Source organism: Xenopus tropicalis, chromosome 7 (genome assembly GCF_000004195.4).
Source record: "Xenopus tropicalis strain Nigerian chromosome 7, UCB_Xtro_10.0, whole genome shotgun sequence".
NCBI classification, from domain to species: Eukaryota; Metazoa; Chordata; class Amphibia; order Anura; family Pipidae; genus Xenopus; species Xenopus tropicalis.
Genome location: NC_030683.2, coordinates 124,056,870 through 124,076,704, shown reverse-complemented (window position 1 = coordinate 124,076,704; position 19,835 = coordinate 124,056,870). Strand labels below are relative to the sequence as shown.

At 43.4% G+C, this 19,835-nt stretch overlaps 2 protein-coding genes across 2 annotated transcripts in view; both read right to left on the bottom strand.

Annotated features, from left to right (window-relative positions):
* LOC100493190 (phospholipase A2 inhibitor 25 kDa subunit) overlaps positions 1 to 19,835 on the bottom strand; it is a 102,273-nt gene that overhangs the window by 58,346 nt on the left and 24,092 nt on the right. The window lies entirely within an intron of this gene.
* LOC105946151 (phospholipase A2 inhibitor and Ly6/PLAUR domain-containing protein) lies at positions 810 to 14,184 on the bottom strand. Its single transcript, XM_031905843.1, has 5 exons — positions 14,060 to 14,184; positions 10,400 to 10,516; positions 9,556 to 9,705; positions 3,402 to 3,542; positions 810 to 1,007 (listed from the first exon to the last, which is right to left on the bottom strand). The coding sequence occupies exons 1-5, from the start codon at positions 14,109 to 14,111 to the stop codon at positions 814 to 816; spliced, it is 654 nt and encodes a 217-aa protein (XP_031761703.1). The 5' UTR covers positions 14,112 to 14,184; the 3' UTR covers positions 810 to 813.

Genomic DNA, 19,835 nt, shown 5'->3' with positions numbered 1-19,835 from the left:
CATATTGGGTATCAAACTGTTCAGGGGACCCCTGGCGTTCATATTTAGGGTGTTTTATTTGGTTACTTTATGACCTGTAGGAGATAAGATACTATAGACTAGAAGCTTTGAAGCGATTTTTTAAAAAAAAATCACAAGTTTTGATAAAAACCAATAAATTTAGGAAAGCATTGCGACTTGATAGTTTGAAGTAGACAGACAGTTGTGCCTATTCTGGATTCCCCAGAATCTGTTCTTTCCAAAAATGTACAATTTTATGGGATAAACCTTCTGTTAGTGGAATTTTTGTCCTTGAAATGTAAAGTATGCAGCTTTCTGGAGCAGTGCTTTGGAAATTTGGTAGTGTACTGCTGGGAGTTTTTGACCTATACAAGTGAGAAATTGCCATAAAACTATATATATTTGGTATTGGCACATTCAGGAGACATGGGACTTTCCAAATCAGGTGTATTTTAGTGCATAAAATAATTTTTGTTTCTGGTGTATGTGTTTATATAATGGAAAATAATTTTTTTTTTATTTTTTAGACATTTAGAAGCCTATATCTTGTTACAGAATTGGAATTACACAAAAATTCCACCATATTTTGAAAGCTTAGGATGTCCCGAAAAAAACGATATATAGTTTTCCTGGGTAAACTAAAATTCCTCCTGAGGAAAAGCCCCTAAAGTCAAACAGTGCAAAATGTTCAAAAACTGTCTGGCAGTAGAAGTTCCACTTTGTTCAAAACGGCTGGCAGTGAAAGGGTTAATCAGAGATAAACAGCAGGTAAAAGTAAACTGATTACAATTAAAATAACAAACAAAACATTTTTTAATATAATATTTTAATGAAAGCAATGGGGACAAGTAATAACATCAAGTACCCCTGATGGATACCAAAGCTGCCACTGGTGCAGGAGAATTTCACATCCATTGAAATTTGGGGAGAACTTTCAGAAGTGCTTCCAATATCACAAATACTTTTAGTAGCACAGCCTCGTAGAGCTGTTTTGGTTGATACAGATCCTGTAGAGAAAAATATTTTGTAGCACTGTGTAATGATGCACTAAATACAGGCAACTCTAATAATACAGTACATTCATATTATCCTCTTGCCCACAGCCCCAGTCCCTTCCCAGAGGCTATTATCCCCCCACTGCTACTATAGGTACCATCTCTCCCTACTATACCTGCTATCCCACAGCCCCAGTCCCTTCCCAGAGGCTATTATCCCCCCACTGCTACTATAGGCACCATCTCTCCGTACTATACCTGCTATCCCACAGCCCCAGTCCCTTCCCAGAGGCTATTATCCCCCCCACTGCTACTATAGGCACCATCTCTCCCTACTATAGCTGCTATCCCACAGCCCCAGTCCCTTCCCAGAGGCTATTATCCCCCCCACTGCTACTATAGGCACCATCTCTCCCTACTATAGCTGCTATCCCATAGCCACAGTCCCTTCCCAGAGGCTATTATCCCACTGCTACTATAGGCACCATCTCTCCCTACTATACCTGCTATCCCACAGCCCCAGTCCCTTCCCAGAGGCTATTATCTCCCCACTGTTACTATAGGCACCATCTCTCCCTACTATACCTGCTATCCCACAGCCCCAGTCCCTTCCCAGAGGCTATTATCCCCCCACTGCTACTATAGGCACCATCTCTCCCTACTATACCTGCTATCCCATAGCCACAGTCCCTTCCCAGAGGCTATTATCCCACTGCTACTATAGGCACCATCTCTCCCTACTATACCTGCTATCCCACAGCCCCAGTCCCTTCCCAGAGGCTATTATCTCCCCACTGTTACTATAGGCACCATCTCTCCCTACTATACCTGCTATCCCACAGCCCCAGTCCCTTCCCAGAGGCTATTATCTCCCCACTGTTACTATAGGCACCATCTCTCCCTACTATACCTGCTATCCCACAGCCCCAGTCCCTTCCCAGAGGCTATTATCTCCCCACTGTTACTATAGGTACCATCTCTCCCTACTATACCTGCTATCCCACAGCCCCAGTCCCTTCCCAGAGGCTATTATCCCCCCACTGCTACTATAGGCACCATCTCTCCCTACTATACCTGCTATCCCATAGCCCCAGTCCCTTCCCAGAGGCTATTATCCCCCACTGCTACTATAGGCACCATCTCTCCCTACTATACCTGCTATCCCATAGCCACAGTCCCTTCCCAGAGGCTATTATCCCACTGCTACTATAGGCACCATCTCTCCCTACTATACCTGCTATCCCACAGCCCCAGTCCCTTCCCAGAGGCTATTATCTCCCCACTGTTACTATAGGCACCATCTCTCCCTACTATACCTGCTATCCCACAGCCACAGTCATTTCCCATAGGGTATTATCCCACTGCTACTATAGGCACCATCTCTCCCTACTATACCTGCTATCCCACAGCCCCAGTCCCTTCCCAGAGGCTATTATCCTCCCACCGCTACTATAGGCACCATCTCTCCCTAGTATACCTGCTATCCCACAGCCCCAGTCCCTTCCCAGAGGCTATTATCCCCCCACTGCTACTATAGGCACCATCTCTCCCTACTATACCTGCTATCCCACAGCCCCAGTCCCTTCCCAGAGGCTATTATCCCCCCACTGCTACTATAGGCACCATCTCTCCCTACTATACCTGCTATCCCACAGCCACAGTCCCTTCCCAGAGGCTATTATCCCCCCACTGCTACTATAGGCACCATCTCTCCCTACTATACCTGCTATCCCACAGCCCCAGTCCCTTCCCAGAGGCTATTATCCCACTGCTACGATAGGCACCATCTCTCCCTACTATACCTGCTATCCCACAGCCCCAGTCCCTTCCCAGAGGCTATTATACCCCCACTGCTACTATAGGCACCATCTCTCCCTACTATACCTGCTATCCCACAGCCCCAGTCCCTTCCCAGAGGCTATTATCCCCCCACTGCTACTATAGGCACCATCTCTCCCTACTATACCTGCTATCCCACAGCCACAGTCCCTTCCCAGAGGCTATTATACCCCCACTGCTACTATAGGCACCATCTCTCCCTACTATACCTGCTATCCCACAGCCCCAGTCCCTTCCCAGAGGCTATTATCCCCCCACTGCTACTATAGGCACCATCTCTCCCTACTATACCTGCTATCCCACAGCCCCAGTCCCTTCCCAGAGGCTATTATCCCACTGCTACTATAGGCACCATCTCTCCCTACTATACCTGCTATCCCACAGCCCCAGTCCCTTCCCAGAGGCTATTATACCCCCACTGCTACTATAGGCACCATCTCTCCCTACTATACCTGCTACTCTGTACCTGTATATGTTAACTGTAAAGCGGTGCGTGATTTGATGGTATATAAATACTAATTAAAATAATAAGATTACCCCACAGCTCCCTTTCATATATTTCCTTACCCTTTATCTCTGTAGTTTGCAAGAGACACATATTTTCATCTCCTTTACACTGCATGGTATCACTAGTATAACACCAGGTTGAGTCTGCAGAGGCGCAGGTACGGCAGACCAGTCCATTCACTGTATTGTTATCTGCAGGCACTTTATGTGGAAAAGAAAGAAAAAAAATATTTACTACCTTTCATCTGTGAGCACATCATAAAATTTTTGATGTTTGGTGCAGGAAACAAATTTACATGGGGGCAACAAAGACACTGAATTTTTGGAAGGCAAATTTTACCCCCATAAGGGCAGCGCTTCAGGGCATAGATTGGGGCATTATGTTTTCTGATAAAAACACAGAGCAGAAATGGTTGTCATTTAGGGCTCTGGTACACGGGGAGATTAGTCGCCCGCAGCAAAACTCCCTGCTCGTGGGTGACTAATCTCCCCGAGTTGCCTTCCCCCTGCCATCCCACCGGCGAACATGTAAGTTGCCGGCGGGATGGCAGACGCGGCGGGGCGATTTCGGGAAATCGCCGAAAAAGACTTGTGAGTCTTTTTCGGCGATTTTCGCGAAATCGCGCCGCCGCGTCTGCCATCCTGCCGGCGACTTACATGTTCGCCGGTGGGATGGCAGGGGGAAGGCAACTCGGGGAGATTAGTCACCCGCGAGCAGGGAGTTTTGCTGCGGGCGACTAATCTCCCCGTGTACCAGAGCCCTAAATGACAACCATTTCTGCTCTGTGTTTTTATCAGAAAACATAATGGCAGGGGGAAGGCAACTCGGGGAGATTAGTCGCCCGCGAGCAGGGAGTTTTGCCGCGGGCGACTAATCTCCCCGTGTACCAGAGCCCTTAAAATGATATTAAATCATTACTGTTCTCAATTCATTCCATTAATAAGAAAAAGTAGAAGTGTTAAGAATCACCCTATGTGGCTTAACTCTGAGGTAAAGAAGTTAATAGGGAGAAAAAGGAAAGCTTTTAAGAAATATAAGTCAGAAGGGACAGTAGCTGCGTTTAATGATAATAAACACTATAACAAGTGTGTAAAACAGCAATCCGGAAGGCAAAGATAGAAAATGAGGAGCGCATCGCGGCCGAGGCCAAGACTAACCCCCAAAAGTTTTTTAAGTATATTAATAGTAAAAAGATGCAGGTTGAGGGTGTGGCCCCATTGAGTTATAATAACAATATGGTTACAGCGGGTACAGAAAAGGCAGATGTGCTTAACCAGTTCTTTTCTTCTGTGTATACAGTAGAGGAGCCAGTGGGCCAAGTCCCACCCAATAGCTTCACTGTTGCCTCAGCTCCAACTACACAGTGGTTGGCACAGGATATGGTGCTTAAAGGGTTACACATGATAAATGTAAACAAGGCACCTGGGCCAGATGGAATACACCCTCGGGTACTGAGAGAGCTAGGGGCAGAATTGCAGTGGCCCTTGTTTCTGATATTCTCAGACTCGCTTTCATCAGGTATGGTACCTAGGGATTGGAAGAAGGCGAATGTCATTCCCATATTTAAAAAGGGAGTAAGATCTCAGCCTGGCAATTATAGGCCTGTAAGTTTGACATCCGTGGTGGGCAAGTTATTTGAAGGCTTGTTAAGGGATCACATTCAAAATTATGTAGTGGAGAATGGCATTATGAGCAGTAATCAGCATGGCTTTATGAAGGACAGGTCATGTCAGACCAATTTAATTGCTTTTTATGATGAGGTAAGTAAGAAGCTGGACAGTGGGGATGCAGTAGATATAATCTATTTGGATTTTGCCAAAGCATTTGATACCGTTCCCCACAAACGACTGCTTTCTAAGCTAAGGTCTATTGGTCTTAGTGAAGCCGTTTGCACATGGATAGAAAACTGGCTACAGGATCGGGTACAGAGGGTGGTTGTTAATGGTACATTCTCTACTTGGAGTAAGGTTCTCAGTGGGGTCCCTCAGGGTTCTGTACTGGGTCCACTTTTGTTTAATTTGTTCATAAATGACTTAGGGGAGGGTATTATGAGTAATGTATCAGTGTTTGCAGATGACACAAAACTCTGCAGACCAGTCAATTCTATCCAGGATGTGACATCCCTGCAGCAGGATCTTGGCCAACTGGCAATCTGGGCAGCTAAGTGGCAGATGAGATTTAATGTGGATAAATGTAAGGTCATGCACCTGGGATGTAAAAATATGCAAGCCCCGTATACCCTTAATGGGACTGCACTAGGCAAATCCATAATGGAGAAGGACCTTGGAGTCCTTGTAGATAATAAACTTGGCTGTAGCAAGCAATGCCAGGCAGCAGCTGCAAGGGCAAACAGGGTTTTGAGCTGTATTAAAAGGGGTATAGATTCACAGGAGGAGGGGGTTATTCTTCCCCTTTACAGAGCGCTGGTAAGGCCCCATCTAGAATATGCTGTTCAGTTTTGGTCTCCAGGGCTCAAACGGGACATTATTGAGTTAGAGAGGGTCCAGAGAAGGGCAACTAAGCTGGTAAAGGGTATGGAAATTCTCAGTTATGGGGAAAGACTGGCCAAGTTGGGTCTGTTTATACTGGGGAAGGGGCGCTTAAGAGGTGACATGATAACTATGTATAAATATATAAAGGGATCATATAATAACCTTTCTAATGTTTTATTTACCAGTAGGTCCTTTCAATGGACACGAGGGCACCCACTCCGTTTAGAAGAAGGGAGGTTCCATTTAAATATTCGGAAAGGATTTTTTACAGTGAGAGCTGTGAGGTTGTGGGATTCCCTCCCCGAATCAGTTGTGCTGGCTGATACATTATATAGCTTTAAGAAGGGGCTGGATGGATTCTTAGCAAGTGAGGGAATACAGGGTTATGGGAGATAGCTCTCAGTACAAGTGAGGGAATACAGGGGTATGGGAGATAGCTCTCAGTACAAGTGAGGGAATACAGGGGTAGGGGAGATAGCTCTCAGTACAAGTGAGGGAATACAGGGTTATGGGAGATAGCTCTCAGTACTAGTGAGGGAATACAGGGTTATGGGAGATAGCTCTCAGTACAAGTGAGGGAATACAGGGGTAGGGGGGATAGCTCTCAGTACTAGTGAGGGAATACAGGGTTATGGGAGATAGCTCTCAGTACAAGTGAGGGAATATAGGGGTAGGGGGGATAGCTCTCAGTACTAGTGAGGGAATACAGGGTTATGGGAGATAGCTCTCAGTACAAGTGAGGGAATACAGGGGTAGGGGGGATAGCTCTCAGTACTAGTGAGGGAATACAGGGTTATGGGAGATAGCTCTCAGTACAAGTGAGGGAATATAGGGGTATGGGGGATAGCTCTCAGTACAAGTGAGGGAATACAGGGGTATGGGAGATAGCTCTCAGTACAAGTGAGGGAATACAGGGGTAGGGGGGATAGCTCTCAGTACAAGTGAGGGAATACAGGGGTAGGGGAGATAGCTCTCAGTACAAGTGAGGGAATACAGGGGTAGGGGAGATAGCTCTCAGTACAAGTGAGGGAATACAGGGTTATGGGAGATAGCTCTCAGTACAAGTGAGGGAATACAGGGGTAGGGGAGATAGCTCTCAGTACAAGTGAGGGAATACAGGGGTAGGGGAGATAGCTCTCAGTACAAGTGAGGGAATACAGGGGTATGGGAGATAGCTCTCAGTACAAGTGAGGGAATACAGGGGTAGGGGGGATAGCTCTCGGTACAAGTGAGGGAATACAGGGGTATGGGAGATAGCTCTCAGTACAAGTGAGGGAATACAGGGGTAGGGGAGATAGCTCTCAGTACAAGTGAGGGAATACAGGGGTAGGGGGGATAGCTCTCAGTACAAGTGAGGGAATACAGGGGTAGGGGAGATAGCTCTCAGTAACAAGTGAGGGAATACAGGGGTAGGGGAGATAGCTCTCAGTACAAGTGAGGGAATACAGGGGTAGGGGAGATAGCTCTCAGTACAAGTGAGGGAATACAGGGGTAGGGGAGATAGCTCTCAGTACAAGTGAGGGAATACAGGGGTATGGGAGATAGCTCTCAGTACAAGTGAGGGAATACAGGGGTAGGGGGGATAGCTCTCAGTACAAGTGAGGGAATACAGGGGTAGGGGGGATAGCTCTCGGTACAAGTGAGGGAATACAGGGGTATGGGAGATAGCTCTCAGTACAAGTGAGGGAATACAGGGGTAGGGGAGATAGCTCTCAGTACAAGTGAGGGAATACAGGGGTAGGGGGGATAGCTCTCGGTACAAGTGAGGGAATACAGGGGTATGGGAGATAGCTCTCAGTACAAGTGAGGGAATACAGGGGTATGGGAGATAGCTCTCAGTACAAGTGAGGGAATACAGGGGTATGGGGGATAGCTCTCAGTACAAGTGAGGGAATACAGGGGTAGGGGAGATAGCTCTCAGTACAAGTGAGGGAATACAGGGGTAGGGGGGAGAGCTCTCAGTACAAGTGAGGGAATACAGGGGTAGGGGAGATAGCTCTCAGTACAAGTGAGGGAATACAGGGGTATGGGGGATAGCTCTCAGTACAAGTGAGGGAATACAGGGGTATGGGAGATAGCTCTTAGTACAAGTGAGGGAATACACGGTTATGGGGGATAGCTCTTAGTACTAGTTGATCCAGGGACTGGTCCAATTGCCATCTTGGAGTCAGGAAGGAATTTTTTCCCCTCTGGGGCAAATTAGAGAGGCTTCAGATGGGTTTTTTTTTGCATTCCTCTGGATCAACTAGCAGTTAGGCAGGTTATATACAGGCATTATGAACTTGATGGACGTATGTCTTTTTTCAACCCAATTTACTATGTTACTATGACATTACTTCAGGACTGTATTGAAGGGATTATATATGAGAAGAAGTTGCCGCCCCTACAATTGACAGGGGTGGTAACTTATAGGAATGTGGAGCAGTTGTATGTATGTATGTATGTATGTATGTATGTTTAACTTGTGTGTACAGTCTTACAATATAAAAAATTACACACAGGGAGGACACTTATCATAATAAATTAATTAAAGAAAGTATAAATGTACAGAGATTAAGTGTCACGAGGTATAAGACACAGTAGGAAGGAAGTCCCAGCACTATAGAGCTTACAGTCTAAGTAGAAATAGATGAAAGTGGCAAGTTCCTTGGCAGCAACAACACATTTATATCAGGGCTGCCAACCTGCAGTCTCCCGCACTACCCATGCCCTCCCCAGGCTAAAGCAAGAGACTGTCACTGGCCCTTCAGCCCATAGCTTATACTTGAACAGAGGCATTAAGGGCATGCTGAGACTGGCACCGAATAATCCCCAGAGCACTCACATACAGACGGCTGTATATATAGTGAATGATGTGCCCCCAGTTGTCAAATATAAGGATATGAAGTCACAGGGGAGTTCCATAACCATATAAAAGTACAAGGCTAAAAGCAGAGTTTTTTTGAAAATCCAAAGTGACTTCTAATATCTAAATATATATCTACTCCTTTACCTCTATCTATCATCAATCTGTGTGTCTGTCTATCCATCCATCTATACACTGTGCATCTATTGCATTGGTTATATGAAACCATGTGGCACAACGCTAACTTACTTATTACTCTTGTATCATGTGTATTTTATGTGCCTAGGATTTGACACCTTAAAGGAGAATGAAAGCTACTCTATTGATTAGCCACAATAGTGCAAGCTAGAACACTATATATATTCTGCAGAGTACTTTACCATACCTGAGTAAACAGCCATAGAGGCTCTCTCTCTTTGTTTAAGATAGCAGCAGCCATTTTAGCTTGGTCTGACTTCATTTTCCATCTTTGAGCTCAGATTACAGCAAAGAGGGGAGAGAAGGGAGGGAGCAGAGAGGGCAGGGGAGCAGAGGGGGGAGGGGGAGAGAGGAGCAAACTGAGCAGGCCACGCCCTGAAGGATTTTTCTGAGAGTAGGAAGTCTGACAAAAGATCATGAATACAGAATCGAAGGAAATAAATATTTCTTTTTACTGAGGACTCAGAGCTGCAGTTCTATAAGTGCTTATGGCTATATACATAGACCTCTCTGATAAAGCTTACTGAGTTTTTACCTTTCCTTCTCTTTTAATGCTTTAAAATCAAACAATTATAAATACAATCAGTACAGTCTCTTCTGCTAGAATTTCAGAATCTGAAAGTAAAATGTAAAAATGAATTTTTATAAAAATTATTGGAAGAGATAATAGACACTTACGGGTCGGTGTGGGAGGGGTGCAGTTGTCTGTATAACAACAGGAGATTCCTCTTTTGATTTTCCCATCAGGAATACTGATAATTCCGGGTTTATCACACTGGATGCGAGGGATACAGGAGAGGGTGTAGGCTTCACTTAGAGTCACCCCATCTGTAGGAATGCACACACAGTATAATGGGTACCGGAAAGCTCAAATGTGGATCATTAGAATATCATTATCTACATCATACAAACTGTAAATTATAAGGTAACTTCTTCCCCTTTAATAACTGGGCTAAAGCTGACTGTGCCTGAGACCAACCCGCAGTTCATCTGTAGGAGCAGCTTGTTATTATGATCACTCACTCCAACCGTGTCTTTCTCAACTTATAGACTCCCTCCAGTTTCAGGACTGAATCAGTGCAAAATACATCTAAAAGTCTCAGATCTAAGAATTTACCTATAAAATGCATAGTAAATTTTTGTCTCATAATATGAGTGATCCCCATTTCCCTTTACAGGCAGTAAATACCACACTATCTGCCAGAATAAAGTAGATGTCCCTTATTGCCACCCCCCGTGCAGCCTCACCAGACAGGAGATCAATGTGTATGGCCACCTTTAACCTCAGAGCCCACTATGCACAAATCTTACTAGGGCGTGGGGTCCCATTAACTCCTTTCTTCTCTTCTTCATTTGAATTTTCATCTTATTTCTCTCTCCCCTATTCTGTCTCTCTGTTCTCTTTTGGACATAGTGACTGGACTGTAGGGTTTATAGCACCCAAACTACAAATGAAAATGTTTTCCAAATATGCACCATTGTATACACACTAGATTTACCCATAATAAGCCATAAAACTTACATGCAGTACTTAATGTGTTTATAGCCGCACAGGCATTATCAGCTGGGCAGGAAATGCTTGGGCCTTGGCAGGGAGTGCTGCTGGTTGAAACACAGGTCTGACAAGAGAGAGAATAACCTAAAAAGAAAGAATAAAGACATTCTGTATATATTTAGATTTCACATATTTCTATCAGTCATGATGAATATAGATGTTTCTATCTTCTACTTAAACAGCCATCTTCACGTATCGTTAAAAAGAACTTATTGGAGTTAGAAATAGGTTTCTTTGCTTCCACAGAGACTTGCAGAACTTTACAAGTGTTCTGCATTTAGTCAGTGAAGTATGCCAGCCATGACTTGCCCCCCAGCTCTTTAAAGAATAAGTAAACCTTTTTTTCTATCAGTAAAATTGCTCTAAACAGCCTCCAGAATTACCTACCTTTGTCCCAGCATTCTCTCTGACCTGGTTCCTCAGTCAGAAGGTGAATGTTTTTCTTTGCTTCCTTGTGCAGAGTGAAGCCCCACCCCTACTTCCTGTTTAGCTCCCTCTTCAATTTGACTACCTGTAGTCGACCTGGAGAGCTTTCTGGGCATGCCTGGAGGCAGCACGAGCCAGTGTGTGCATTAGCAGGGTTTTTTTTTATGAGAGACCTGAACAGGAAGTAGGGGCGGGGCTTCACTCTGCACAAGGAAGCAAAGAAAAACAATCACCTTCTGACTGAGGAACCAGGTCAGAAAGAATGCTGGGACAAAGGTAGGTAATTCTGGAGGCCTGACATGGTTTATTTCCCAGAAGAATGCTTCAGGCAGAATTTAGCAGTCCAAAATCATCTGTCATGGGGTAACAAGGATATAAATTTGTGGCTAGGTATGTTGGCTGTCATCCCAATACCCCCCACCCACATGTACACTGGGCACATATATACTGGGCATACAGGGAATCTTCTTGAGTTGTAGATTGCCTGCAGGTGTAACCACCCTGCCTTTCACTGCATTAGAAAGTTCACCAATCCCACCCATGGCCAGAGTCCCCAGTGAGGCTAAAAGAAATGCTTCATAGGCTAAGCTATTAGCCAAACCAAAGAAGGCACAGCTAACTGAAGATGGCTTCTGTGAAGGCTTCTAGATTTTTTTATAGTGAGACAATTGAGATTTTAGAGGTTTTTTACATTTTGAATAAACTCACTCAAATGTTTGCTAACTTATTAAAAAATTATAGTAGTATATATTATTCAACCAATTTCATAAAATATAAAAAAAAACTCAAATACCTTGAATTTGAGTTTACAAGCTCAAAAAATAAACTAAAAAATTTAAAAAATGGCTTGAATTTTGCCTAGGACAATTCCCTTTGAATTTTACATTTGAGATTTAGGATTTTGCTTATAGGAATACTATCATCAATACCCATCAGTTAATAGAGCTTCTCCAGCAGAATCCTGCATTGTAATCTGTTTTTCCCATGGGGCTAGCCATATTCTTCATTTCCCAGGGTGCCACAGCCATGTGACCTGTGCTTTGATAAACTTCACTCACACTTTACTGCTGTGCTGCAAGTTGAAGTGATATCCCCCCCAGCAGCCAATCAGCAGAACAATGGGAAGGGAGCAAGACAGCAGCTCCCAGTAGGTATCAGAATAGCACTCAATAGTAAGAAATCCAAGTCCGGCTTGGGACTCCTCCAGTTACATGGGAGTAGGAGAAACAATAGGTTAGCTGAAAGCAGTTCTAATGTGTAGCGCTGGCTGAAAGCTCAGACTCAGGCACACTTTACTGCTGCGCTGCAAGTTGGAGTGATATCCCCCCTCCCCCCCAGCAGCCGATCAGCAGAACAATGGGAAGGGAGCAAGATAGCAGCTCCCAGTAGGTATCAGAATAGCACTCAATAGTAAGAAATCCAAGTCCGGCTTGGGACTCCTCCAGTTACATGGGAGTAGGAGAAACAATAGGTTAGCTGAAAGCAGTTCTAATGTGTAGCGCTGGCTGAAAGCTCAGACTCAGGCACACTTTACTGCTGCGCTGCAAGTTGGAGTGATATCCCCCCCCTCCCCCCCAGCAGCCGATCAGCAGAACAATGGGAAGGGAGCAAGATAGCAGCTCCCAGTAGGTATCAGAATAGCACTCAATAGTAAGAAATCCAAGTCCGGCTTGGGACTCCTCCAGTTACATGGGAGTAGGAGAAACAATAGGTTAGCTGAAAGCAGTTCTAATGTGTAGCGCTGGCTGAAAGCTCAGACTCAGGCACAAGGCACTGAGATGGCGCCTACACACCAATATTACAGCTACAAATACATTTGTTGGTTTAAGAATAAAATGTTAAATGGCAGAGGGAATTGATTGCTGTGTAACAGTGACATTTAGAAATAAAAAGTGTCCCTTTAATAAATATTAACCATTCAAGATTTTGAAAATATAATTTGAGCTTTGGGAGACTGCAGACATGAAGCCCTTGGAAAAAGCCAGACAAAGACCCAATTATAGGGTAACAACAGTCGGCAGAACTGTTAATATGACAATTTTTTACACCTGGAATTGTTTGTTAACCTGGAAACAAAAGAGAGGATTTTTCCCGCACCAACAACACTCATCTAATAGGCACTGGTTGTGATATATTTAATGTGGGGCTACATTGAGAAGGCATTTACCCTTTGTGGGAAGGCCAAGACCTAAGGTGGGGGTATTAGGCACAAAGGGACAAGTTTAATCTCTTGTAATTTCCCAGGGGAACTTGAATTGGAAGCTTTAGATACAAAACCTTTAAAGAAATAATCACTTAGGTATTAATTTAATTATTGTTTAGGTAAGCATTTTAGGATTAACACATTTTTGACAGATTTAAGGGCAGATTTATTAAAGATCAATATATTTTGGTGCTAAAAAAATGTGAATTTAGGGGTAGGTTTATCACAATTTGGATTTGTGAAGGTTTTTTTTTTTAACCACGACTAAACTCACATTTTAAAAAAGCACAAAAAAAAAAGCATGACAAACAAGGTTAAAAACATACAACAAATTTGAATTGTGAACATTTGATCACATTAGTAGCACAAAATGCTCCCAACAAATATGAAAAAAGAAGTGAAAGAGCTGCATAAAAATGACTCCCACTGACTTCTACATAACCTCGCAAGCTTTTAGATGGCGTATCTGTACATCTGGGTTTTACTCATTTGTGATGCACAATAAGGGTCAGATTTACTAAAACTCCATAATTTCCGTTTTTTTTTTATTTCAACTTAACTCCATTTCCCGAATGTCCTGAAAAGTCGTAAAAAGCTTGACTTTTTCGAATTGTCGAAACGAAAATCCTGACTTTATCGAATTGTCAATGCGACAGTTCAAAAAAGTCATGATTTTCAGACAAAACCCAGCGAAATCTCTAAAGTTTCGAGACAAAAGAAAGGACTTCAGAGAAAACGGAAGGGACCTTCGCCATTGACTTCTACATAAACTCGGCAAGTTTCACCTGGTGAATTGTCAAATTTGGATTTTTAGCCATTTTGATGCCTAGTAAATCTCCGAAAAGCACTTCAAATAACGTATAATGGCGGATTCCATACTTGTAATCTCACTGCATAGCTAAAGCATGGTGAGCAAACGTAAGACCGACCATTGATAAACAACAAATTTAACAAACAAATCCTGGCTCAGGCAGGGACACAACTCAAAAGGAACTTACCGGTTGCTGCCAGAGCTGATAGGACAGAAAGAATTCCCAGGGGAAGTCTCATATTGAGAGTCTGAATAGTAACTGTAACTGCCTGCAGGGTAAAGGGAAACTTCCCACAGTGGGTTATCAGAAGAGAGATTCCGTGCAACACAAACTTGTGAATTTATAGTGAAGCTGTTAGGGTGGGGCAACAGATAATGAGGTAAATAGGAGGGGGCAGATGTTGCAATCTCACTTGCTTTCTTTCCTTTAAAAAATTTCCAAAGGGTTTTGTAACAGCTACAGACTGACCAACTGCGCCTGATTGGCTAATGTGCTAATAAGTCATTCAATTTATTGGGGGTTAGTGGCCCTATGTTTAACCCCTTCCCACCTACCTGCCCCTGCTCTGCACTGTCATTGCTTGATATGGAAAACACGTAAGTTTTTACATTAATTATGTTAACTGCATAAGTTTAGGGGCCCCAATGATCTTGCTGTGGGGCCCAATAACTCAGTGGTACAGGTATGGGACCCATTATCCAGAAAGCTTAAGACCTGAGGTTTTCCAGATAAGGGGTATTTCCGTAATTCAGGACTGTTCTGTCCCAGTAAGGGGTAATTATATCTTAGTTGGGATCAAGTACAGGTACTGTTTTATTATTACAGAGAAAAGGGAATCATTTAACCATTAAATAAACCCAATAGGGCTGTTCTGCCCCAATAAGGGGTAATTATATCTTAGTTGGGATCAAGTACAGGTACTGTTTTATTATTACAGAGAAAAGGGAATCATTTAACCATTAAATAAACCCAATGGGGCTGTTCTGCCCCCAATAAGGGGTAATTATATCTTAGTTGGGATCAAGTACAGGTACTGTTTTATTATTACAGAGAAAAGGGAATCATTTAACCATTAAATAAACCCAATAGGGCTGTTCTGCCCCAATAAGGGGTAATTATATCTTAGTTGGGATCAAGTACAGGTACTGTTTTATTATTACAGAGAAAAGGGAATCATTTAACCATGAAATAAACCCAATAGGGCTGTTCTGCCCCAATAAGGGGTAATTATATCTTAGTTGGGATCAAGTACAAGGTACAGTTTTATTATTACAGGGAAAAAGGAAATCATTTTTAAAAATGTGAATTATTTGATTACAATTAAGTCTATGGGAGCTTCTGTGCTGCAACAATATAAGCTCCACTACCTTCACTGTAAATAGGTCATTGCCACCTGCATGGACAACCAAAACTAGTGAGCCATTTAACTCTGCTGAATGAAAAATCTTCTGGCAGCCAACGCTGATATAAAATTCCATTATTTTATTAGCCTTGTAAAACTGTGAACTTTGCCTTTTTTTAATCTTAATTACTATGTGATTATGCATACTGCAATATGTCACTTGCAGCTATAAAACTAGGTGTAAAACTTGTTGAATCATGGAATAAAATCCTTATAGCCCAGAGGAGAAATCTGTCATGTCTTGTTATCTATGCTTTATCTGTGTATCCCTCTGCTGTATACTGCCATATAACCCACTATATTGCAGCCTCTTTATTAATGGTAATTCTCATCTGTGTATCCCTCTGCTGTATACTGCCATATAACCCACTATATTGCAGCCTCTTTATTAATGGTAATTCTCATCTGTGTATCCCTCTGCTGTATACTGCCATATAACCCACTATATTGCAGCCTCTTTATTAATGGTAATTCTCATCTGTGTATCCCTCTGCTGTATACTGCCATATAACCCACTATATTGCAGCCTCTTTATTAATGGTAATTCTCATCTGTGTATCCCTCTGCTGTATACTGCCATATAACCCACTATATTGCAGCCTCTTTATTAATGGTAATTCTCATCTGTGTATCCCTCTGCTGTATACTGCCATATAACCCACTATATTGCAGCCTCTTTATTAATGGTAATTCTCATCTGTGTATCTGCTATGCCAATAAGTTTTTCTGTTAGGCCTACCTTGATTTAGTACTTGTGATAGCTGTGTCAAACTCACATCTGTGTCCACTCCTCAGTGAGCAAGAGATATTTTTACAGCCCCAAAACTTGGTTCTGGTGCTTGTAATAGTCTCACAGCCTGCTTACTTTGATCCCTGATTGCTTAACTGATTAATTAGTCAATTAGATTCTGGCTTTCCCCAATCAACTGCATATAAATTCAGATGCAGCCTTGGGGATGGCACTAGTGTCAGGCACTGGTGCTACCATTTCCTAAGTGCCAACATTTCACAAGTGCTAGGAAGAAGGGAATGGCAGTTGGACAAGGCACTGACAAGGCTACAAACTATCTGCTATCAACACTGAACAACGTGGAATCGCAAGAAAACAACTTTGCTTATTCATGGTAGTTTGTTATTTCCTATCCCAAAATGTTTTATCCTGCCCTCCTCCTCTTTGCACTTTCATGTTTCCTAAAACATCTCCAGCCACACCCTCCATCCAGTCAGAAAGGTATAGCAATCACTGCCTCTCTCCTCTCCTCTCCTTCCCTCTCAGCACATGAAGTTTTGAAATTGCTCTGCTCCGTAACCCCAGTTAACTCTTTCTCCTCATATAAAACAAAAACGTACAAATCCCGCTCTCACCTTGCATTCCTCTCCTTCCTGTTACTCGCTGCCGGTGACATTTCCCCCAACCCTGGCCCTTACCCCATCCCTGTTCTGTTAGGGACACGTTCCCCAAACCCACCCTGTACCCCTCTGAAGTACAGGACCCTTACCCCTATACCCAAAGCCTCTATTCAAATTTCCTGTGCCCTCTGGAATTCCCGCTCTGTCTGCAACAAACTCACCTCCATCCATGACCTTTTCATCGCTAAATCGCTTAACTTGTTTGCAATAACTGAGACCTGGCTTTCCCCTACTGACACTGCCTCACCTGCTGCTCTGTCCTTTGGGGGGCTACACCTTACTCACACTCCCAGGCCTGGAAAGAGGGCAGGGGGTGGGGTAGGGCTCCTTCTCTCCCCCCGCTATTCATTTAAAGTCCTTCCACCTCCTCCTTCTCTTTCATTTTCCTCATTTGAGGTTCACTCTATTAAAGGACAACTAAAGCCTAAAAATGAATATGGCTAGAAATGTTTAGCTATGTGTTTTGAGCCCTTGTACCAGCCCAAAGCCAGTAACACTCTATAGAAATAAAGCCCCATGCCCCTGAAGATGCCCACAGTAGCTCTCCATCTTTTGCCTTGCCCAACTACTGCACATGCTCAGTCTGCTCTTGGCTGATGCCAGTGACCTGAGCTTAGGGATCGACTCACAATATTCCTCTTTCCTATGCCGGCTTGTTCTAGTCACTGCCTGGTCACTATTAAACATGCATACAGGCCAACCAATCACAGCCCTGTCTGGCTGGTTTCTATAAAACTCCAGTCCTGCTCTGGCACTTTGAGCTTGGGGTGAGACTTTAGCTGAATCCTTATTGTGTGACTTTTCTTTCCACCTTGTTAGAAAGGATGGAAACATTGACAGAACTTAGAGAAACTGAATTCAGCACAATTATTTTAAAACATAAAAATAGGTTGATTCTATCACTTATATACCATAGAGTGAAAACACCATATACCCCTCCCACATAGGGGACATACACAACAAAAAACACAACTTATTGCATACAAAGCAAAGTCAATGGAGATTCCTGCACTGAGCGGTTATTATATAGAGAACACAAGCTATGGCTAAAGTTCCAGTCACTTTACTTATACAAAACAGCCCGTCTGGGAATACATTGCTTTATTGCAAAGGCCTTTCTATAAGTAACATATTGATTTGCATCTTATGATCTCCCCCATGTTCAATGTACAGAGCATTATTGGCTTTACTGGTGGGGATACAAACCAATAACCTCTCAAAGTGTTTATGAAGCAGCTGCATGGGGGTGTGTGTGCATTACACACGGGGAGAGGCCAAACTGTGCCAGTAGGTGTATAGGCAGAACAACATGATATGTACAGGGGAACCTCTGCACAAACACTATGTTCCTTCCCAGGCATGCTGATTTGCATATGCAAAGTGACTGACACTGAGCTCAGAGTTTGTGCTCTCACTATAATAAACAGGCTGTGTATGGAACCCCCAGTCTGCTCAGCAAACTCTTGAGTTGAAAAGTGCTTTGGTTGAGTTATAATTCTCAGCTTGACATGAATGGCAATGTAAGTTATTTGTAGAATGATAACATTCAGATGCTTTTTTTTGTTTAGAAAGTACAGTAGTTTTCTGCTAGACTGAGGAAAGTATGTACATGATGTGCTGTAATACAATGTGTATAATAGGGCAGCACTAGTTTATATGTACCTGTACCCATGATGCACCTGTGTCTCTGTGCCAATGGGATTGTTTGGCCAGTATCATTTATGGGAATCCCCCTAGTACTGTGTAGAGGTTGAAGAAAAAATTATAGATGCAAGAGAATTGACCAATGAGAATGCTAATTAGGTTCCCAGCACTATATCAGCCATTTTGATATTATCTTACATATAGAGATGTCATTTTTCCTGTCATTATATGGCACAGGAATCAGACATGGGGATAAAGGGACAGACTTGTTCAGTGCTGGGAAACTGTGCTTATTGCTCCCAACTCCAATTGCAGGAACAGAGAACAGGGAGCCGGATTTACTCACATCAGCTGGGATTCTCATTGGGGGATTATTTTGCATATTTATGCAGCAACTGGCTTTGTGCTGTTGTTTTGATAATTTACTACGTTCCCTAAGATCCACCTCCCAACAGCAGCCCAGAGCAAACTGAGCATGTGCAGGAGCCAGATCTTATAGAAGATGGTCTAGCAAAGTAACAAGATGGCAGCCCCCTGTGGACAACTTTGAAAGCATAAATCATTATTTTAATTAGGCTTCTCAATCCCAGGGCTTATGCAGTAAATTCATAATGTTTATATCTATGTTTAGTATACAAAATACAGCATTTCTAATGATTTTCAGTTTTAGACTTTAGTTGTCCTTTAAGCTCTTCGCCCCTGTTTCGCTTCGCATTGCGGTCATATACCGACCTCCTGGACCGACCTCACAATTCTTTGACAACTTTTCTGCCTGGCTTCCTTACTTCCTTTCCTCTGACTCCCCATCCATTGTACTAGGTGACTTTAACATACCTGTTAACAATCCTAATGCCCCTGCTACCTCTAAACTCCTTTCACTAACATCCTCCTTTGGGTTATCTCTGTGCTCTGACTCCCCCTCTCACTCTAATGGAAACTCCCTGGATCTTATATTTACAAAATGTTGTTCTACCTCCAACTTCACTAACTCCCCTTTCCCCCTCTCTGATCACAATCTGCTCACATTTCACCTCTCGCTAACTCCCTCTACACCCTCTGCTGCCCCCCAAACATACACATACCGAGACCTGCAATCCCTAAACACGTCGCATCTCTCTTCTACCTTTGACTCTATTCATTCTAACATCCAAATGGTCTCTTGTCCTAATCAGGCTACCTCTGTCTACTACAGCACACTCACCACTGCCCTCAATGTGCTTGCTCCTGCCAAGACTAAACGCATGAGGCCCAAACCGCTCCAACCCTGGCACACTGCTCATACCAAATCCCTCCAAAAACAGTCACGTACACTTGAGCGCCGCTGGCGCAAATCAAGGTCAGAGTCAGATTTCTGCAGCTACAAATCTGCTCTGCTCTCCTACAACACCACCCTCTGCCAAGCTAAACAAACCTACTTCACTGCACTTATTAACTCCCTCTCTAAAAAACCTGCACAACTCTTCTCTACCTTTAACTCTCTGCTGTCCCCTCCTCCGCCCCCTCCGT

What these genes read in the sequence shown, in the direction of transcription:
- LOC105946151 (XM_031905843.1), bottom strand. Translation starts at nt 14,111, where the DNA reads ATGAGACTTCCCCTGGGAATTCTTTCTGTCCTATCAGCTCTGGCAGCA. An exon ending in CACCCCTCCCACACCGACCC is followed by an intron (nt 3,543 to 9,555) that starts GTAAGTGTCTAT and finishes TTCCACATAAAG; the next exon opens with TGCCTGCAGATAACAATACA. An exon ending in GCAAACTACAGAGATAAAGG is followed by an intron (nt 1,008 to 3,401) that starts GTAAGGAAATAT and finishes TTTTCTCTACAG; the next exon opens with GATCTGTATCAACCAAAACA.